This window comes from Cynocephalus volans, chromosome 3 (genome assembly GCF_027409185.1).
Source record: "Cynocephalus volans isolate mCynVol1 chromosome 3, mCynVol1.pri, whole genome shotgun sequence".
In the NCBI taxonomy this organism is placed as follows: Eukaryota; Metazoa; Chordata; class Mammalia; order Dermoptera; family Cynocephalidae; genus Cynocephalus; species Cynocephalus volans.
In genome coordinates, this window is record NC_084462.1 from 12,656,852 (window position 1) to 12,680,232 (window position 23,381).

Here is a 23,381-nt window from a genome sequence, read left to right on the forward strand (position 1 = left end):
CTGAGAATTTTTTTATGCATTTTTCTTAAATTGTGCTTAAATCAATGTGAAATAAAATTTGCCATCTTAATCTTTTTTTCTCTTTTAAATTTATTTGTCTTAATTGATCCATGATAATTATATATATTTATTGAGTACAATATGATAATTGGGTACATTCATACTGTGCGCAATAATCATATCAGGGTGCTTAGTATATCCATCACCTCAAACATTTGTCACTCCTTTGTCTTAGGAACATTCAATGTCATCTTGACTAGCTATTCAAAGATACAAGTACTTTGTTGTTATCTGTGGTCTCCCTATATTACTATAGAACACTAGATCCTATTCTTCTTATCTCTCTACTGTTGTGTATCCACTGACCACCCTCTCCCTATCCCCCACTTTCCTTCCCCCACCAGTCTTTAGTAACCATTATTCTACCACCTACTTCTATAAGATTGACTTGTTTAACTTCCACATGTGAGTGAGAACATGTGGTATTTCTCTCTCTTTGGCTTATTTCACTTAATAGTTTTCTCTAATCTCATCCATGTTGCTGCAGGTGGCAGAATTTTATTCTTTTTTATGGCTAAGTACTGTTCCATTGTGTATATATAACACATTTTCCTTATCCAGTCATACATTAATGTACATTTAGGTTGGTTGCAATTCTTATCTGTTGTGAATAGAGCCACAATAAACATGGGAGTGCAAGTATTCCTTCGACAGGATGATTTCCATTCCTTCGGATATATACCCAGCAGTGGGATTGCTGAATTCTGTGATAGTTCTATCTGTAGTTGTTTGAGAAATCTCCATACTGTTTTCCATAGTGGCTGTACTAATTTACATTCCCACCAACAATCTATAAGAGTTTCCCTTTCTCTGTATCCTCTTAGGGGGAAAGCTTTCAGCTTTTCCCCATTCAGTATGATAGCTGTGGGTTTGTTGCATATAGCTGTATTAGTCCATTTCTGTTGCGTATAACAAAATACTTGAAACTGGGTAATTTATAAAGAAAATGAAATTTATTGTTTACAGATTCGGAGGCTGGGCTTTCCAAAGTCCAGGGAACATATTTGACTTCTTTTGTGGTGGCTTTGTAGCAACATGGGGTCTCACATGGCAGAAAAGAGCAGAGCAGAGAGAGAGGGAGGGAGAGAGAGACTCACATGCTCTTTTAAAGCCCTGAGAACCATGCTCATTATTCCAAAAATGGATCAATCCATTCGCGAAGGTACAGTCTTCATAATCCAATCACTTTTCCAAGGCCCCACCTTTCAACTACCATGATAGGATTTCACACCCTCTTAACACTGTCACAGTGGGGACCAAGCCTCCAACACACTAAATTTTGGGAGGACACAATTCAATCCATAATAATAGACTTTATTGTATTAAGATACTTTCCTTCTATGCCTAATTTGTTGAGAGTCTTTATCATGAAGGGATTTTAATTTTTTTTGTTGCAGATTTGAACCCATGAGCTTGGTGTTATAAGGCTGGCTCTAAAAATTTAAATTTTATCAAATGCTTTTTCTGCATCTATAAATGATCATGTTTTTGTTTTTTTGTTTTTTGGTTTTCTTTCATTCTGTTAGTGTGATGTATTAAATTTATTGATTTGCTATATTGAACCATCCTTCCATCCCTGGGATGAATCCCACTTGATTGTGGTATATAATGTTTTTGATGTGCTGTTGGATGTTGGATTTAGTTTGCTAGTATTTTATTGATTTTTACATCTGTGTTCAAAAGGATATTGGCCCGTAGTTTTCTTTTTTTGTTGTCTCCTTGCCTGGTTTTGGTATCGGGGTAATACTGGCCTCACAGTGTGAGTTTGGAAGAATTCCATCCACTTCAATTTTTTGAAATAGTTTAAGAAGTATTGGTATTAGTTCTACTTTAAATGTTTGGTAGATTTAAGCAGTAAAGCCATCTGGTCCTGGGCTTTTCTTTGTTGGGAGACTTTGTACTACTGCTTATATGCTGTTAAATGTTATTGGTCTATTTAGATTTTCTATTTTCTCTTAGTTCAGTCTTGGTAGGGCATATGCATCCAGGAATTTATCCATTTCCTCTAGGTTTTCATATTTATTGTTGTATAGTTGTTCATAGTGGTCTCTGTTCATAGTAGTCTCTGTTGATCCTTTGTATTTTGGTGCTGTCTGTTGTAATGTCTCCATTGGCATTTCTGGTTATATTTATTTGGGTCTTCCCCCCCCCCCCCAATTAGTCTGGTTAATGGTTTGTTGATTTTGTTTATCATTTCAAAGAATCAGCTTTTCATTTGATTGTTCTTTTGTATTGTATTTTTAGTATCAATTTCAATTTCCCTGATTTTTATTGTTTCTTCTACTTATTTTGGGTTTAGTTTGGTTTTGCCTTTCTAGTTCCTGGATGTGCATAGTTAAGCTGTTTATTAGAAATCTTTCATTCTTTCTTTCTTTTTGATGTAGGCATTTATTGCTATAAACTTTTCTCTTAATACTACTTTGGCTGTATTCCATAAGTTTTGGTATATTGTGCTTCTGTCTTCATTAGTTTCAAAATTATTTTTGATTTCCTTCTTAATCTCTTTTTTGACCTATTGGTCACTCAGAGCATGTTGTTTAATTTCCATGTATTTGTGTAGTTTGACAAGTTCCTCTTGTTACTGATATCTAGTTTTATTTCATTACGGTCAGAAAAAAATACTTGATATGATTTTGATTTTTTTGAACTTGTTGAGACTTATTTTGTGGCAGAACATGTGGTCAGTCCTAGAGAATGTTTCATGTGCTGATGAAAAGAATGTTTATTCTGCATCTGTTGCATGAAATGTTCTATATATGTCTGTTACGTCCATCTGGTCTATAGTGCCATTTAAGTCCAATGTTTTCTTGTTGATTTTCTCAATAATCTGTCCAATGCTGAGGGTGGGGTTTTAAAGTTTCCAACTATTATTGTGTTGGTGTTTACCTCTCCCTTTAGATCTGTAATATTTGCTTTATATATCTGGGTGCTCTGGTGTTGGGTGCAAATATATTTATAATCATTATGTCCTCTTGTTGTATTGGTCCCTTTACCATTATATAGTTCCCTTCTTTGTCTTGTAGTATAGATTTTGATTTAAAGTCTGTTTCATCTGATATAAATATAGCTATTCCTATTCTCTTTTGTTTTCCATTTGCATGGAATATCTTTTTCCATCCCTTAACTTTCAGTCTGTGTGTGTCTTTATAAGTAAGGTGTGTTTCTTGTAGGTAGTATATGGATGGGTCATGTTTTTTTTTTTTTTTTATACATTCAGCCAGTCTACATCTTTTAATTGAAACATTTAATCCATTTACACTCAAGGTTATTATTGATGTGTGACGTCTTAGTCCTGTCATTTTGTTGTTTTCTGATTGTTTTGTGTATCCTTTATCCTTTTTTCCTCTCTTAATGTTTATTCTTGTGGTTTGGTTTTCTGTATTTAAAAGGTTTGATTCCTTTCTTTTTCTAATTTGTGTAGCCACCAGTAAGTTTTATTTATTTAGTTATTATTTTTTTGTGTTATATATGTATTTTAAATTTTATTTTTTCAGGATAATTAGTATATTCAGTGTTATACAATATAATCATTTTTTTTGACCCTTCACCAATTTCTGGCTAACCTCCTCTCCCCTTCCCCCTTTCCAACCTCTAGTAGCCTCAGTTATGTTCTCTTCTTTTGAAAGTTTAATGAATTATTGTGATCATTATATCTTTCTTTTTTCTTTATTGGTTTATTTTTTTAGCTCCCAATTGTAAGTGAGGACATGCAGTATTTTGCTTTCTGTGCCTAGCTTATATAACTTAACACAGTTTCTCTAAGTTCATCCATGTTGCTGTGAATGGCAGAATTTCATTCTTTTTTATGGAAGAGTACTACTCCATCTTTTATATATACCATATTTTCCTTATCCGCTTGTCATTGATGGACATTTAGGTTGATTCCAGCTCTTAGTTATTGTAAATAGAGCTGCAATAAACATGGGAGTGCAAATATCTCTTTGACATGATGATTTCCATTCCTTTGGATATATACCCAGCAGTGGGATTGTTGGCTCATATGGCAGTTCTATCTTTAGTTGTTTGAGGAAATCCCATGCTGTTTTTCCATAATGGCTGCACTGATTTCCAGTCCCACCAGCAGTGTCAGAGGGTTCCTCTTTCTCCTCATCCTCACCAGCATTTGTTATTCTCTGTCTTTTTGATGCTAGTCATTCTAACTGGGGTGAGATGATATCTCAATGTGGTTTTGATTCATATTTCCCTGATGCTTAATGATTTTGAGCATTTATTCATGTATCTGTTGGCCATTTGTACATCTTCCTTTTAGAAATGTGTATTCAGCTCCTTTGCCCATTTTTTAATTGGTTGCTTGTTTTTACTGTTAAGTTGTTTTAATTTCTTATATATTCTAGATATTAATCCTTTGTTGGATGTGTGTAGTTTGCAAATATTTTCTCCCATTTTGTAGGTTGTCTTTTTGCTATTTTAACTGTCTCTTTTGCTGTGCAAAAGCTTTTTAGTTTGATATAATCCCATTTGTTTATTTTTCCTCTTGTTGCCTATGCTTTTGGGGTCTTATTCAAGAAGTGTTTGCCCAGTTCTACTTCCTGAAGTGTTTCCCCTATATTTTCTTTTTGGAGTTTGATAGTTTCAAGTCTTTAATCCATTTTGAGTTCATTTTGGTATATGGTGAGAGACGTAAGTCTAATTTCTTTCTACATATGCATCTCTAGTTTTCCCAGCACTGTTTATTGAAGAGGCAGTCTCTTCCCCAATGTATTTTCTTACTGTCTTTGTCAAAGGTCAATTGGCTATAAGCATGTGGGTTGATTTCTGGGTTCTCTGTTCTGTTCATTGGTCTTAATACCTGCTTTTATGCTGTTCTGGTTACTATAGCTTTGTAGTATAATCTGAAATCAGGTAGTGTTATGCCTCTGGCTTTATTGTTATTTGCCCAGGACGGCTTGTCTATTAGAGGTCTTTTGTTGTTCTGTATGAATGTTAGGATTGTTTTTTCTATTTCTGTGAAGAATGTCAATAATATATATTTTAAAAATTTATTTTATTTATTGAATCAAAATCGATTATACACATTTTCGTGGTTGAACACTGAGATATGTTGATTAAATCAATATTACTAGCATATATATTGTTACAAATCATAATTATTCTTTATGCCCCTTCTCCAATCTCTCTCCTTCCCCCATTCCCTCCCCCTCCCCCCTCTAATTACCCTAGATTTCTTCTCTCTTTCTGAAAGAATAATGGTTACTCTGTTAATTTGTTGCCTAGATGATCTGTCCAATGCTGAGAGATGTGATTAGGTCCCCCAATATTATCATAGAGCAGATGCTTCTTCTGTCACTCTGAAATGGGTTTTGTGGAAAGAGACATCCTTTTCTTTTCTTTGTCTCTGCTGGTGACTCTTCTTGTGTGAATGCACTCCTGTGGTTGAGGACCATCTGCGTGGTGGTTGTGGTGTCTAGCCACTTTTGCAGCAGCCGTGGTTATTGTGGTGGCTGTGGTGGGCCACCCACATGGAGGTGCTGTTTTTGGTATGCACTGTTGGTATGCCTGGTTGTGGGGTGTGTTTGGTCCCCTTCTCCATGCCTCTGGTCCCAGGGCAGGCCCCAAGGCACTGGAACCATGTGCCTGGTTGTGGGAGAGGAGTCCGGTCCCCTTCTCCTTGCCTCAGTTCCCCAGGTGGGCCCTGAGGTGCTGGCGTGGTGTGCCTTGTTGTAGGAGGAAGATCCAGACCCCTTATCCATGCCTCAGGTCCCTGGGCAGGACCTGAGGCACTGGCGTGGTGTGCCTGGTTGTGGCAGAGAGGTCTGGTCCCCTTCTCCATACCCTGGGTCCCTGGGTGGGCTCTGAGGTGCTGGCATGGTGTGCCTGGTTGTGGGAGGATGGTCTGGTCCCCTTATCCATGCCCCAGTTCCCTGGGTGGGCCCCAAGGTGCTGGCTTGGTGTGCCTGGTTGTGGGAGAGAGGTCTGATCCCCTTCTCCATGCCCTGGGTCCCAGGGTGGGCTCTGAGGTGCTGGCATGTTGTGCCTGGTTGTGGGAGTGTGGTCCAGTCCCCAACTCCATACCCCGGCACCCTAGGTGAGCCCCAAGGCACTGGCTCAGTGTGCCCTGGTTGTGGGAGGGTGGTCCAGTCCCCTTCTCCATGCCCCAGGTCCCTGGGTGGGGCCCAAGGTGCTGTCTTGGTGTGCCTGGTTGTGGGAGAGAGGTCCATTTCCCTTCTCCTTGCCCCAGGTCCCTGGGTGGCCTCCGAGGTGCTGGCATGTTGTGTCTGGTTGTGGGAGGGTGGTCTGGTCCCTGACTCCATACCTTGGGTCCCTGGGTGGGCCCCAAGGTGCTGGTTCAGTGTGCCTGGTTGTGGGAGAGAGGTCCATTCCCCTTCTCCTTGCATTGGGTCCTCAGGCAGGCCCCAAGGTGCTGGCGTGGTGTGCCTGGTTGTGGGAGGGGGTCCAGTCCCCATCTCCATGCCTCGGGTCCCCGGGCTGGCCCCAAGGCACTGGCGCAGTTTGCCTGGAAGTGGGAGTGGGGTCTGGTCCCTGGATCCAAGCCTCCAGTTCCCAGGCAGGCCCCAAGGTGCTGGTGGTGTGCCTGGGCCGGAACTAATTTTTTGTCCTTTGCTTCTAACATGGGGGAACTTCCTGTGGGAACCAGTACTTGAGCTGTGTGGTTTAGCTAAATTGCTACTTTGCTGCTTTTTCCCTAGGGAAGTCTTTTTGTGCATCTCAGGGTTAAATGGTTGATCTTATAGGTACTTCCAGCTCTCCAAAGACCCAGTGGATCTGTGTTCTGTAGAATCTCTGATCTGGGCCTGAGTTTTTTCATCAATCTGCACCCCATGCAATTCTGCATTCCTGATGAGTCTCCTCTGAGTGGTCCTGCGCCGATTGGGGGGCAGATCAGCTGTCTTTGCTGTGTCCCAGCGTTCCCCTGGTGGGCCCGTCTCCCTCACCGCCCATGCTCCAAACACTTCCTATGGGATGCACCCTGCGCTGGTCCCTCGCGATGATTCACCAGCTTCTGAATGGCTCCCTTTTTTCAGTTCTTCTGGCTGCTCACTCCTGCGTGGGTCCATGGGAAACCTATTAGTGGTCTTGCTGTCCTGGGGGCTACCAAGGTCCTCTTCTCTCCTGCTGCCTCCAAGTAACTGCATCTGAAGGGCACAGCTGGAGCTTCTGCTGGCTCCTGCTCCCTGCGCTCATCAGCTCAAGCCTTAAAGCAGCCGTGGCCTGAAATGCTCAGAGCAGCTTTTTCTTTCTCTCATCGTAATTTCTCCCACCTTCATGAACTCCACAGGTCTCTTCTCCTCTTCCCCTAAGCTCCAGCGGTCCCAGCTTGGCTGATGTTACATTTTTATAGTTGTAAATTTGGTTGATTTGTGGGAGAGAGTGATGCTGCGGTCCATCTATTCCTCCGTCTTGACTGGATCCCAGAATGTCAATAGTATTTTGATGGGCATTGCATTGAATCTGTAGATCACTTTGGGTAGTATGGACATTTTCATAATGTTAATTCTTCAAATCCAAGAGCGTGGAATATCTTTCCTTCTTTTTGTATCCTCTTTAATTTCTATCAGCAGTGATTTGTAGGTCTCATTGTAGAGATCTTTCACCTCCTTGATTAAATTTATTCCTAGGTTTTTTTGTGTGTGTTTGTGTGACTATTGTAAATGGGCTTGCTTTCTTGATTTCTTTTTCTGATAGTTCATTGTTGGAGTATAAAAACGATACTGATTTTTGTGTGTTGATTTTGTATCCTGTAGCTTTACTGAAATTGTTTATCAGGTCTAAGAGTTTTTTGGTAGAGTCTATGGGTTTTTCTCTGTATGGGATCATGACATCTACAAACAGGGACAGTTTGGCTTCATCTTTTCCAATCTGAATACCCTTTATTTCTTTCTCTTGCCTGATTGCTCTGGCTAGTACTTCCAATGCTATGTTAAATTGGCATGATGAGAGTGGGCATTTTTGTCTTATTCCTTTCTTAAGGGAAAAGCTTTCAGCTTTACCCCATTCAGGAATGATATTGGCAGTAGGTTTGTCATATATGGCTTTTATTGTGTTGAGATGTTTTCCTTCTGTACCTAATCTGTTGAGGGTCTTTTTCACAAAGCAATATTGAATTTTGTCAAATACTTTTTTTGCATCTTTTGAGATAATCATGATTTTTGTCCTTGATTTTTTTGATGTGGTGTATCATATTTATCGATTTATATATGTTGAACCAACCTTGCATCCCTGGGATGAATCCCACTTGATCATAGTGTATAAATTTTTGGATGTGTTGCTGTATTCTGTTTGCTAATATTTTGTTGAGGATTTTTGCATCTATGTTCATCAAAAATATTGGCCTGTAGTTTTCTTTTTTGTTGTATGTTTGTCTGGTTTTGGTATCAGGGTGATGCTGGCCTCATAGAATGAGTTTGGGAGAATGGCCTCTTCAATTTTTTGGAATAGTTTCAAGAGAATTGGTATTAATTCCTCTTCAGTGCTTTGGTAGAATTCAGCGGTAAAGCCATCCAGTGCTGGGCTTTTCTTTGTTCGGAAACTTCTGATTACTTCTTCAATCTCATTGCTTGTTATTGGTATATTTAGGTTTTCCACTTTTTCTTGGTTCAGCTTTGGAAGTTTGTATATGTCCAGAAATTTATCCCTTTCCTCCAGACATCAGACTGCGGTGACAGAAGGAGAGTTACCAGAGGATGCTGGAAGAAGAAGAGGATGTTTCTCTCATCAAATCCTACTGCAGCGTAATAGAAGAAGCAATTGCTCTACCATGCCCCTGCTGTGTTTCTGATTTTAGCAATTTCTTTCTTCTCCCTTTTTTTCTTGATTAGTCTAGAAAAATGTTTGCAAGTTTTGTTGATTTTTTTTAAAGAATCCAAATCCCCCCCCCAAAAAAAAAAAAAAGCAGTATGCAATATTTATTTGACGTAAATATTTTGCTCAAACATTAACTTTCCGTAGTTCTTTTAGGGTATAATAATCTTTATATATAATGTGTAACTTGTTAAATATGTTACTATCATTCATTTTCTTTGACAGATTTTGTTATGGGAGATTGAAATCAAAGTCAAAACTCTTTTCTCGTTATGACCTGTTTTTTTCTTTACTTTATCTCTTTTCTGCATCTCTTCTCTTATGACAGTTTTGAATTTTCTAAATCAGTGAAGAACATTTTTATTTTCAAGAGTTTATCATAATACATTTGTATATTGTTAAGTAATTTTTAAAAAGCGGGACACAAAATTAAACATACTGGGCTGTTACAGCTCTGTCAAAATATGCATATGGAAGAAGACAGTGACCCCCAAAACAATCATTGTTATATCAGTGTGGTGGGATTATGGATGATATTTTTGCATTGTCTAAATTTACCAACTTATTGTAATATTGTATCTTGCTTTGTACCATTACAATTTTTATAATTAAAAAAATAACTTTATACTCATGAAAAAAAACAGGATGGAGAATTTAAAAAGGAGAAGAGGTAAAGAGGAAAGAGAAGGAAAAGAGAAAGAAAAATTTAGAAATTTAGAATGAAATGATACAGAATAATGACATGAGAAAGTCTGAGTTTTATTTAGTATCTATTATTATGTGACATGTGCTAGGTTAGGAGCGTTCATAGCCCCCTCTCTTATAACCCCCAAACCATGTGAGTCATTTGAGAAAATTGAAGGTTAGAACAATTACCAAAGGAATATCTAAAAGGATATAGAAAGGAAACAGGTATGGAGTGAGACCTGGGAACCAATTTTAGATTCCACTCTCAGGTAAGTATTTTTTAATCCCCCAAAGCACAAAATATTAAATAAAAAATTGATTACTACAAATGCATATGAATTTAATGATGTCTTTCCTAAAAGTCATGATAGTTATAATTCAAAGAATTTAGAAGTTGAGAGCAGACTTTGAATATATGTATAACTGCCCAGTTTTAGACAGTTTAAGGCGTACAACTTTTAGATTCTTACTAAGAAATAAGATGTCAAAGGCTTTACAAATGGACTAAAATATGAGCAAATGATAAACAGGATTAGAAAACCATTTGGACAGTTAGGTTGGTCCCATATGATTTGTAATAATGCATATGCTAATAAATAATAAAAGTTTAAAAAATAGTAAAAACATAGAGCACACACAAAAAAGAAACCAGTTGGCTGTCAAGGATATGAATGAATGCTTAAAGCCTTGGCATTAGATAACCGAAAATTAGATACAGATGTATATTACTTGAAATTCTTCAAAATACTAAAGTTTGAAGAGCAAGGATGGGGTGATGTAGAAGCAATCATGTCTACCTCTCAGGAGCACTTTCTTTTTCTTTTCTTTTTTTTTTTTTTTTTTAGTGGTTGGCCACTGCAGATATCTGAAATCTTCACCTTGGTGTTATAACACTGCACTCTAGCCAACTGAGCAACCGGCCAGCCCTCAGCAGTTTCAAGAGCAGTCTGGACATGTACTTTTTCAAATGCGCTCCCAGAATATCTTGTGATGCAACAACCTCGCTTCTGTTATGTCTCTCAAGCAGATTTACAATTCCGAACTGGGGAGATTTTTCTCATAGTACTGTTTAATGCAGCAGGACATGAAGGCAAAATGTGGCAGCAGGCTATGAGAATATCCAAAGACATGCATGAGTCAAGAAACGGGAGAGTGAATGTACACACTTAGGTACCACAGGATAGTTAGTGACAATTGATGAGATGTGTACCCAGGAATATGTGTATATCTTAAACACACATTTTCAGTTACAAGAAAAGTGTTCTTACAGTGTATAATACAATAGGATCGTGGTATATGTAAAAGAACAAGGCTCCTCTTACCTAAACACATGTGAATACATAAAAATCGCCAAATCTACATCAGTCCCATGAGAATGGTGATGGATGAGTGATAGAATAAATGCCTGTGAGGAACAGGGATGAGCGGGAACAAGTATGAACATCAAAGATCAGGTTCTTTCAGAGACTTGAGAAAAGGAATGTCCTCACACTATCCACAGTCTCTTGACTCAGTGTCACTTCACAGCTGTTGAATAATTTGAGAGCCCTCACAGTAATTTCACAAAGTGAAATTTTCAAAGGTAGTTAACCACGTAAAAAATGTATTTTGTGCACTGTGGCCTGTATGCTTATGTTTCTTTTCTCCACTACCACCTTAACCCACAACTTCCCCTGTTGCTAGCATCTTGTATTCATGTGATGCATTTCTTACATTTGGTGAGTCAATGTTTATATCTTATTAGCTAATGTCAGCAGGTTACCTTAGGGCCCACTCTCTGTGTTGTACTTTTTATGGGTTTTAAACATGTATAGTGATGTGTTTCCATATTTATGGTGTAATAAAGAAGAGCCTCACTGCCCTATGCATCACCTATTTATCCTTTCTACTTCCCTCTCTCAACCTCTGGAATTCACTGATCTTTTAATGTTCTTAATTTTCTCGTTTTTTTCTTGGTTTTATTTTTGGTTTGTATTTGATAAAGTTGGAATCATAAGCTGTTTTGGTTTGCATGTATTTACCAAAATTTGTGTGTTGGAAACTTAATCCCCAGTGAAACGATATTGGGATGTGAGCCCTTTTGGGAAGTGTTTGGGGGAATGCCCAGGTTTGTCTCTGGATGCCACTCTGAAGTGTGCAAATGTTGAGCTTTAGTGATGTCCATGTTGTGCTAATTCTGCAGGTGCACAGGGTGCAAGTGCTGTGGAGACATGGCTACCTCATCTAGATATCATAAGATATTGCAAAGCAACCCAAATAGAGCAATACCTAAATGGTGGGGTCTGGGCCACTGCAGAGGGTCCCATAGGGCAGTACTTGGTGAAGCCATAAGGATGGTGCTGCTTCTGAAGCTCTAGAACTGTAGAACCACCAGTGTGCAGCAGGAAAGTCTAAGGCATGTGATTCAATGCATAAGGCCTAATCATTGAGTCACTTAAGATTTTTGCTATGGTATTTACTAGAAATTTTATAGCTTTGTGTTTTACATTATGAATGTGATTATTTTGAATACACTTTTGTGAAAGATGTAAGATCTGTGACTAGATCCACTTTTGTAAACATTGCTGTTGAGTTGTTCTAGCGCTATTTGTTTAAAAGATGACCCTTTTCCCATTGAATTGCCTTTGTTCCTTTTCAAAGATCATTTGCCTATATCTGTGCCTATCTATTTCTGTGCTCACTGAGACAATTTTTTGGAATCTACCTAAATTATATGGTGGCTTGTTTTCTTATTATGTTATATTTCTCAATTTATATAGTGTATTTCCTTAACTGATTTTCACATGTTAAAGCAACCTTGCATTCCTGAGATAAATTACATTTAATGACATATAATCCTTTACATATGTTGTTGAATCAATTATTTTTGATGTTTTGTTGATGTATTTTGCTTTTATATTGACGAGAGATCATTGGTTTGTCTTTTTCTTTTTCTGTAACACCATTTTCTGACTTTTACATCACTGGATTTGTGTCCTCTTAGAATAAGTTGAAAAGTGTTTCAAGTTTTTTGTTTATCTGAGTTTGTCAAGTATTAGTGACATTTCTATTTTATCTATCTATCTATCTATTTATTTATTTATTTAGGCAGCTGGCCAGTATGGGCTTCCAAGTCCTTGACCTTGGTGTTATGACACCAAACATTTAAAAAAATGTTTGATAGAATTCACTAATTAAGGCATCTGGGCCTTGGATATTTTTGCAGGCAGATTTTCAATAAAAATTGTATATTGACCTTCTTTATAGATTTTCTATTTCATCTTTACTGATTTTATTAATTTGAATCTTTCTGGGAATTTGTCCATTTCATGTAAATTGTCTAATTAGGGAGGTTAAAGTTATTTATAATATTTCCAGATAGTATTTTTCATTGTATTAATGTCAGTTCTTCTGTCTTCTCTTCATTTCTGATTTTGTTAATTTGTTTTCTTTTTATATTCTTGATCAGCCTATGTAAAATCTCTTCAATTTTGCTGATCTTTCAAGAGAACCAATTTTTGGTTTTATTGATTGTTAGTGTTTTTCTGTGTTGTATTTCAATTAGTGTGGTTCATATCTTTATTGCTCCCTTTCTTCTTCCTTTGGGGTTAGTTTGGTCTTATTTTTTGATTTCTTAACGTGGAAGCTAAGACTATTTAGCTCTTTCTTTTTCCCTAATATAGGTGTTCAAAGCTATACATTTCCCTTGAAGTACTCGGTTTAGCTGCATGTTATTGAATTTGACATTTAGCATTTTTATTTTCATCTAGTTTAAAATATGCCTGTTTAAGTTACCTTACAATTTTTTTTTTTTTTAAAGATGACCGGTAAGGGGATCTTAACCCTTGACTTGGTGTTGTCAGCACCACGCTCAGCCAGTGAGCTAACCAGCCATCCCTATATAGGATCCGAACCCACGGCCTTGGTGTTATCAGCACCACACTCTCCCGAGTGAGCCACGGGCTGGCCCTACAATTTTATTTTTTTACCCTTAGACTATTTGGCAGTGTGTCCTTCAATAAGTTGCCCATGATTAAATTTGCAGGGCTGGTAGCAGAGTACACGGAAGAATTACTTAATCAAAGGCACTAGTATTACAGCTAAGAGCTGGGAGATAATGAGACGTGTTCTGCCAGGTGTTGTTCAGATATAGGGGCTATTTTCAAATTTTATTTTCTGTATGCATATCAGGTCTCTAACTTCATTGATTAATAGGATAAAAGAACTGCTCTTCCATCAGCACCTTCTTTAAATTCCAAGTGTTACTAGATGCTATTTTTCTGGTCTTTCCTGAAAATATTCTAAATTACCGAATTTTTTGTTTGTTTGTTTGTGTGAGTTATTGCCCAATCAATTTTTAAATTATCTTTAAATTGCACATATATATGTTTGTGTGTGTATGTATGTATGTATGTGTGTGTTTGTGTGTGTGTGTGTGTGTGTGTGTGTGTGTGTGTGTATATGGGCACTTTAAAAAGTTTGTGGGAAACTTTAAAGTTCTCATATATGGGTGTATAATAAAATATACCATTTTAACCATTTTTAAGTGTATGTGTTTTTATGTTGTGCAGCATTTCTTTTGAAATATTTTCATCTTGGAAAAGTGAAACTGTGTATCCATTAAACAACAACAACTGCTTCTCCTATTTTTGCCCCTAGCAGTCACCATTTTACTTTGTCTCTTGAATTTGACTACTGTAGGTCCCTCGAATAAAAGGAATCATACATTGTCTTTTTGTGACTGGCTTACCTCACTTAGCATAATGTCCCCATACCAGCCAGCTGCCAAAAAATCACAATATGTTTATATGGATATGTTATTACTGTAAACTTTCTTTTTTTTTTTTTTTAAAAGATGACCGGTAAGGGGATCTTAACCCTTGACTTGGTGTTGTCAGCACCATGCTCACCCAGTGAGCTAACCGGCCATCCCTATATAGGATCCGAACCTGTGGCCCTGGTGTTATCAGCACCGCACTCTCCCGAGTGAGCCACAGGCCGGCCCATTACTGTAAACTTTCAAAAGAGTATATAAAATTTATAAAGCTGTAATTGTTCTGATGTAATGCTGTCAGTCATGATTCTGGCTGTTATCTTAAAATGCTGTATACATAAAAAATCAATAGCCTTTCTATATATATGCTAATAATGCAATAGGTGAAAAAGAAATCAAGAAAAGTAATCTTATTCACAATAGCTACCAAAAAACGTTAAATATCTAGGAGTAAACTTAACCAAAGAGGTGAAACACCTGTACAATGAAAACTATAACACATTGCTGAAAAAAAATGGAAGAGGACACAAATAAATGGAAAGATATCCGACGTTCATGGGCTTGAAGAATTAACATCATCAGAATGCCTATATTACCCAAAGCAATCTACACATTCAACACAATCTCTATCAAAATAACAACTATATTCTTCACAGAAATAGAAAAAAAGATGAAAAAAATTTTTGGAACCACAAAGGACCTCATATAGCCAAAGCAATCTTGAACAAAAAGCATAAAGTTGGAGGCATCACACTCCCTGACTTCAAAATATACGATAAAGCTGTAGTAACCAAAATAGCATGATACTGGCATTTAAAAAAAGATAAATTGACCAACGGAATAGAATAGTGATCCCTGAAATAAACCCACACATTTGAAGCCAACTGATTTTCGACAAAGTTGCCAAAAATGTACAATGGGGAAAGGACAGCCTCTTCAACAAATGGTGCTAGGATAACTGGATATCCACATGCAGAAGATTGAAAGTAGACCCCTATATCTCACCATACACAAAAACCAACTCAACGCATCAGAAACCTAAATTAAAGATCCAAAACTATGAAACTATTAGGAGAAAACACGGGAAATGCTATACGAAATGGGAGTGGGTGGCACTTTTTTGAGTGAGACTACAAAGGTACAGTCAACTAAAGCAAAAACATGTAAACGGGACTACATCAAACTAAAAAGCTGCACAACAAGGCACACTGTCAACAAAGTGAAGAGCCAACCTACAGAATAGAAGGAAGTGTTTGCAAACTTTTACACATCAAACAAGGGGCCAATATCCAGGCAACTGGCTATTCATACATAGAGAACATCTATGAGACACTTAGCTCAGTTGGTTAGAGAATGGTGCTGATAGGTCTAGGGTTCAAGACCTGTATTGGCCAGCCTCCAAAAACAAGACAAAACAAAACAAGACCCAGGGCTCAAGTACCATGCCATCACAAACTCAAAAAGAAAACACCAGTAACAAGGCATGAGGGACTTCTGTGGGTATAGCACCTGACAGAAGGCTGGGGTCTGTGGTCACAAGCAGTATAGGCCATATCTTAGTGAAATCTACATGAGAAATATGCCACATTGTAACACCTTCTAAGTGGTCATATTCAATTTATTTCATTCCTTTGTCTATTGAAGCTTCATTAACGAGAGAGATGCTCAATGGTAGCCATAGTAGATTCCAGACACAGGTAACTGTGGAAATAAATGAAGATTCAAATGAGAACAAGCAAAGCCTATTTGTTATGAACTTACTGTATATAGTAAGAGAGTCAGCCACCATCACTGCATTTGACAGATAAAAATAGTGAAGTGGAAATCTTTTATAGTAGAAAAAAAGGAATGTTTCAGGTAAGCCCTATTTGGAGGTTATTGGCATAGGGAAGTATCAGGAGGGCTACGTAGAAGTAACACATCCTATTTAATTGATTAAGGGTACATATTTAGCTTTCTCCAGTTGGTCCTAAGTGGAGTATGGGCAAAAGTTAAGGAAGCTGCCAGTAATTAATCAAATCCTGGCCATTTGGGGCCCGTTGGTTACTGTCTGGCTTCCTGGAGTGGTTGCGAGAGATAGTAGTCTGACTTCCTGGTCATTGTCGATAGTAGGTTGGCTTCCTGAGCTGGTTGGTGCACGTTGTGGGCTAGAGTTCTGTTTTATATTTGGTTTAGCCATTGTCCATTTGCATAGTGAATCCCTCACACGTAAATAAGGAAGAAAATATCCACAATATTGAGGGTTCCTGTTTTCTTAACTGGTTTTATGTTGAAAATCGGTTTAATTTTTATTCTTTTTCTACAACCTATCCCACCCCTTTGCTTTTGATAATCAGCTGAGAAGTGTTTTATTGTTTGTTTATTAATGTGGAGGATGACTCCAAATATCAAAACCAAATGGTCTGATTCTTAGAGGTTCTGCTTTCAAGTTGCTACATTTTATTTTTGAACATGGACTTACCAAAACATTCTCCAGAAATCCCCTGGATTTTAGACATAGCTCTCCATGCTTCTTCCCATTGTATAGTAGCAACTCAATTTCCCTTTGGCTTCCCCTTTGTGATAGAGAAAAAATCATCTAAAGCAGCAGAGCAATCCCTTTTCTCCTAAGTGGCATGAGGAGCCCCAAATGAACAAGTAGCTGTGTCACCCTCCAATTCAATGTAAATAATATTATTCTTCTGGTGGAACATTTTCCCCCTTGGAATAAAGACCCCCCTACTAGCAGAAGTTACAGTTAAGGAGAAGGGTAGCGGAAATTATTTCAATAGGTCATTAGGTTCGATAATGAGGAAGAGTAAGATTAAAAAATTTTTTAAAAAATAATTGTCTCAGTTAAATTTGAATTACTCCTAATTACCTATGTACATGCACACTGAGATAAAAGATAAATATTGCATGGGACATACTTATCCTAAAAATTACTTGTTGATTATCTGAAATAAATGATAATTGTCTAAATGACATATTTTTTCTTTAACTGTAGTTTCCTGATAATTTTCCTCTCCTTTTTTTTTTTTTTTTTTTTTTTTTAAGATGACCAGTAAGGGGATCTTAACCCTTGACTTGGTGTTGTCAGCGCCACACTGTCCCAATTGAGCTAACCGGCCATCCCTATGTAGGGATCTGAACCCATGGCCTTCGTGTTGTCAGCACCACACTCTCCCAAGTGAGCCACGGGCCAGCCCTATAATTTGCCTCTTCTTAACAATTCCTTGTTTTACAGAATTGCTTACAGAATTCCTTAAAGTTACAGTCTATATTACATTTACATTGTAACACAGCTTCTACTGTAGTCATATCCGACTTATTTGTCTGCCGAACATTCATTAATGAGGAACACACTCAACAGTAGCATTTTGAGCACAATCACTGATGATGATAATCAGTGTGGAAATCATTACAAATTCTGTTGTGATTATCTTCTACATCTGAATGTTTCTTAATAAAAAAAGTTATTTTTTTCACCTTCTTTTGTACTGGTTGAGAAAACCATGCCTCTCTCATGGTTAACTAGTATACATCTGACTGCCCATCATTTTTAATATTGAATGGACAGTTACATACTGTCAAATATCTTCAAAAGGATTTTTCCTTATTTAATAAATACCCTCTATGCATAAAATTGATGATAAATTATAAACTTGCATTTTGACATTTTTGTATTCAATATACATTTTTAAAAAATAGATAATAGCAACTTCCACAAGTATTTAAAACACTGCATTTTATGATGTCCTGTCTGGGTCAGTTTATTATTTCATGTCCAAACTCACAACTAACCATAAGCAGAGATTGAACCATTGAAAGGTTGCAAACTTGATATCTGATGCCAAAAAAAAAAAAAAAAGTGTATGTCTTTGTTGTCTGCAAGTCAGAAATGTAGTTGTCAGGCAATGTCCTCTTAAAAGCTGAAGCTACTATGACGAAAGGGTTTGTGTACTTTCAGAAGCAGCAGTGTTGAAGGATTGATGGAATTTCAGATTGGTTAGTGTGATCACAACTGTTGATCAATTCACATTCATAAACAAGGTTACTGAATTGAGGCACTTACTGATTGGTTGTTGCCTAGAAGCCTGGGGCTGTCACTGCTTGGCTGTCCTTCGGACTGGGCCTTACCTTTACTGGCAGAATTTTAGAAGCTTGGCCTAATAATGATTTGCTAAGTGTCGGATTAGTCACTGGGATGAAGCTGTTGCTGACTGGCTGACTTTCAGACCATATGTACTAATCCAAAGTTATCTCTAGTTAATGGTAGTTAATTGCTCAGGACTTTGGATTTGGGCCAGAGAAAAGTCCTATCCTTTCCTGAACAAGAAAAATAAGCAATTTAATTCTCACTTTCTCTCTTTGGTCTTCTCACAGCCAAACTTGCAAGGAGAGCATTGTGTTGTCTAGATTTTTATTTGTGGCTATATGATTTTCAGCTAGTGTTGCCCCTAAGGGATTTAATTGCTAATTAAAGTGAGAGAGAAATAGCTCTAACTGCCAACTTTTTGTAATGTATTGCAAAATCTGAATGCAGGATATGTAAGCCATCCTGACAAGTCAATAAAGGATGTGTGAGACTGCTGGTTAGCTCAGTCAGTTAGAGCATGGTGTTATTACACTAAGGTCAAGGGTTTGGATCCCTGTATCTGCCAGCCACCAAAAAAAAAAAAAAAAAAAAAAAAGAAAGAAAAAAAAATCCCCCCCAAAATTAAAACAACAACAATCCAACAAAAAAGGATTCATGTAAAAACATTAAATACAGGACATGTCTTTGAAATGTGTCTGGGTTTAATTCATAAAGGTGAGTTAGTATCAACACAGAGAGGTCACCATTAAAAGGAAAGTTTAGTGTTACTCACAGTTTCCCTGGAAATAAGAGGCACTGCACACCATGCAGGCCACAAGAGACCTTATCACATACAGGGACCAGGAGGCAGTGAGAGACAAGAGAAGAACTGGGACTATGCCATTATGACTAAAGTGGCAGGGAGTAACAGGATGGAGACATCCCCACTGGGCAGGAAGAGAAAACACGTTAAGGTTTGTGGTTGGGGGGCTTTTATATTAGTTTCATGCACTTGAGAAAGTGACTTACAAGAAAGAGAAGCAACTAACTTTGGCTGTTTGGCTCTTTGATTAATGAATACCAAATAGACAGATACAAAATCTAAAAAAAACCCAACACAGAATAGTTCTATATACGCACAGCAGCTGGCAACCCTATTCCCGATGTGTCCCATATACCTACTATTGACCTGAAACCCAATACATCAGAGCAGTAAATCACATCACTGCAGAGCTTCCCTATTCATTTTTACCTTTGTGGCAAGTCTTTCAATTTATCGTCTCTACTTAACACCACTAAGCAGTTAATGAGCTATATTTTCAAGTGTGAAAAAAGAATTACATTTTGGAGACAAAAGCATGAATGTGTTGAAGGTTCTAGTAAAGCTACAGGCTCAGCTTAATTCTCTCACTTAGACTTTCCTGTCTCGCGGTCAGACTTCACTGAGATCTTTTCTTTACATGTCACAGATGTTTCTCTAGAACTATTCCTGCCACTTAAAAAAAAAAAAACCTACATAATCGTTATTAATATCTTTCAGTAATTTCCATTTCACAAGTGGTTTCACAAATAATTTTAATTCCTTGTGCAGACACTTGCAAATACAGGTGAAATGATGTCACTTCCCAGCAAGGAGATGAGATCATGGTATCCCACACCTTTTTTGTAGGATAAGATGACTTCTTTTGCACATGTGCTCCGGCTGTGAAAACAGCACACAGTGTCTTGTCAGGAAATGGCGTGTGATCACTCGCTCTCATTTTCAGATAGGATTGAGATTCCTAAAATAAATGGAAGATATCTTAGATATGCAGAAATAAATATTATTTAAATGAAGTGTTGCTCCCTTGGTAGCAACACATTTACTGACTATACAGCCAGGAAAATTGTTTTCTCTTGGAAACAGAGGTACAGCTTCACCCTTTCAATCTACTTGGCACCTTCTGTCATCCTTTCTGCAAATTCCCTGCCATTGCCCAGTCTCTAGTCTTTCTTTCTTCTCAGAGGACAAACATATTGAAGCTTATTAAACTGATTGCAAAGCTTAACTCTACATGTACCATATCTGAAAAGTGACAAGATAGCTAATAACTGTGAGTAGACGGAGTGCGTTTACGGTATGGTGTGTCCGTCTGGATGTGTATGTAGACTTTGAGAACTCTCTGTGCTTCGTGGAGTCTGAAATAATAGGTCCCTAATATTTCTGTGAGTATCCTAGACTGCACTCCGAGAGTATCTTGGGGACATCGGCTTTAGGAACAAGCCAAGTCCCGATCCGTCTTTGGAACCCCGGAACTCCATTTCCCAGCATCCCTCACGCTGACACCGTGCCTTTATCCGTCGTGTAAGGCGTGATCAACGCACTAAAACGTGTCCGGGAGCGACGTGGAAACTACATAAACAAGACATCCGTGCGCTGACGTCTGTACGGGGCGCGGCGGCGCGACTGAGCCAATGAAGGCTTAGGGAGGGACGTTTACGTGCGTACGCATCACGTGAGGGCGGGACTTCTGGCGTCCTCCGAGCGGTGGCCATTTTGGGTGATCTCTGTTTTTTCATACACTGACGTCTATGGCACGCTTGGTCGTCACCGAGGTGACGGAGCGGAAAAGGGCAAGAAGAGGCTTGGTCCCCACTGCACAGTGGCAGGCGTGAAGCCCAACCGAGCAGCCGTGCCTTTTTCCAACCACTGTCACCGCCACTCCCAACCCCGCTCATCCTTGGCTCGGTTGGCGGAGGCCACGTCTGTGACCTCGACTCAGGTAGGTGCTGCGTCTCCAGGCCCTGCCCCGGCCGGACCCTCACCTCCGAGTGCTGAAGCCCGGATTGAGAGGCGCCTGCCAAGTTCATTGCAGGTCAAGTTCCTGTGTTCAGAAGACAGGGGCGTGCTTGTTTGTGGGGTCCCATTTCGCCCAGTGTGATGAGGAGTGGGGGAGAGTTCCTGTTCGGGACCGGCGTGGGCAAAGCCTTGTAGGTGCTACTGAGTCAACAGCGTTGGGGAAACCCGGGTGTCTTGTGTCTGCAGGGTAGCGAGGGTTTGGTGGAATGGCAACTTGAGTAAGTGGAAGCCATGGAAACTGTGCCTGAAGGTGTAATGGGAGGGGCATATCCAGAGTTTAGAAGTTTAAAGTTGGGAAAAACATGACGGGGAATGGAGACAGGTGAGGAGGCCACTGCAGTAGACCCAGAATTATGATAGTGGCCGGGCCAAGAGTGGTGGCAGAGTAGAGGGAAGTTGTGAGGAGATTCTGCGTAGATTTGAAAGGTAGAGCGGATAGGATTTTCTGCTGCATAAATATGTGAACAAGGATAGGGAGTGAAGAACCATCTCAAGGGGCGTGTTTTTTTGTTTGTTTTCCTTTTTCCTGAACATTTGAATGAATGGAGTTGAGTAAGTCAGCATAAAGAGCAGGTTTCAGGGAGAAGATCGTGGGTTGGACTTTGAACATGGTAACTCTCAAATGTTTCAAAATGGAGATGTCACATGGCTAGGGGGACGTGAAGGTCTGGAGTCTGAGGAACAGGGCTGGGTTGGAGGTATCAAAGGGATGTAGGGTGTGGACTGGACCAGGGCTTGGCCTTAGAATCAGATTGAGTAGGGAAGTCTTAAGGTTGTTATTTTAAATGGGCTCTGTGGTGAGGGAGGGGAGGGCTGAGTTTTTAAGGGCAGAGGGTGGCGGGTCCACAACCCTGATTCTCCCTCCAGAAGGTGCACATCTAGCATAGGAACGATTCTGGCCTATGTCTACAAAAAGGAAGGCCCAGATGGAGCAAAAAGCTGTCCTAGGTCGAAAACTGAGGTGTAAGGTGGTGCAGATTCTCCACCTACAGGTTTGGCTGACTCTCAGGACCACTCTCTGTAGAACAAGAGGAAGGTCATTAAGGCTAGTGGAGCAGCTGGGTTCCAGACCAGGGCACACCTTCCTCCCCTCCTTCTCATCTTAGGGCAAGAGGAGATGATCTACAGCTCCAGTCAAGGTCCCCTAGCAAGCTGCTCTAACCAACTGGGCCAACTGGCCTGCCTCTCTAAAATTTTAAAAAGCTAAAAATATGCATCCCAAATTTCAAAACCCTCCTAGTACACTTGCTCTGAAAACCTATTTAGAATGTTTAATCCTATTGACATTAACAGCTGATACATAATATGTGCTACTACTGTTTGTACCAATATGGGCCCTATGAGCTATAAACCCTTTTTATCCCTTATTTACAAACGGGTCACTGAGGCTCAGGGAGGTTCAGTCCTTTTCCAGAGTCACAGAGCTGCTAAGAGACAGCACTGAGGTCTGAGGAACTGAGTTTATACAATCACCTTGAGGTAATTTTGCTCCAGGGTAGTTCAGACAAGGTAGTGGTCCAGCTTAGCCTATAGCATCTTACCATAGTTGCCCATTTCTCATGGCCTTCTCTTCCCTCAGGGCCCCCTGGCAATGGCAGAAATGGACCCTGCACAGGTGAGTGGAAGAGGGTTTCCTACCTGTCACCTACCCCAGTTATCTCCCAGATGGTTTGGCAGTATAAAGAAAGATGGTGTCTTGAGACTCTTTTTTTGTCTTTCTCTGTCTGTCCTATTTCTTAAGATTGTATGGTTCCACCAGGCTAGGTATCCTAAATTCGGTCCTGGGTTAGGTGGAGTGGTTTCCATTTTTGGCAACTGGTGGGGTAAGATGTATCTGAGTGTTCTGGGCACAGGATTCAGAATGTTTAAATGCTTGGAGGTGAGACTGAGGTTGGATGTTCAAGGAACTGCAAGTGTCTGTTGTATTTGTAGGAATGGGGAACAGTATGGGAGCTGGCTGGAAGCACATAGACATCAGGCCTGGAATGACAGCCTGAAGTTCCAGGCCTCTAATCTGAGGGTGGGAGCTAGGGAAGTTTTGGAGCAGACAAGCCAGGTGATATGGCTGAGATTTAAGAGACTCCCTCTGGCGTGAGAGGTTAGGACAACCTGTGGAGGTGAGGGTAAAGGCAGGAAGACCTGGCAGAATGTTCTTGCAACAGTCCAGGTGGATGTTAGTGATGGCTGGACACGAGTGGTGGCTG

The 23,381-nt window shown here is 39.2% G+C and overlaps 1 protein-coding gene across 1 annotated transcript in view; it reads left to right on the forward strand.

Annotated features, from left to right (window-relative positions):
- The first annotated feature begins 20,906 nt into the window (after nt 1-20,906).
- LOC134372212 (zinc finger protein 17-like) overlaps nt 20,907-23,381 on the forward strand; it is a 30,076-nt gene continuing 27,601 nt past the window's right edge. The window contains exons 1-2 of the mRNA XM_063089544.1: nt 20,907-21,100; nt 22,757-22,792. Coding sequence (XP_062945614.1) covers nt 22,769-22,792 — 24 coding nt within the window. The 5' untranslated portion in view covers nt 20,907-21,100; nt 22,757-22,768. The remainder of the gene's footprint in view (nt 21,101-22,756; nt 22,793-23,381) is intronic.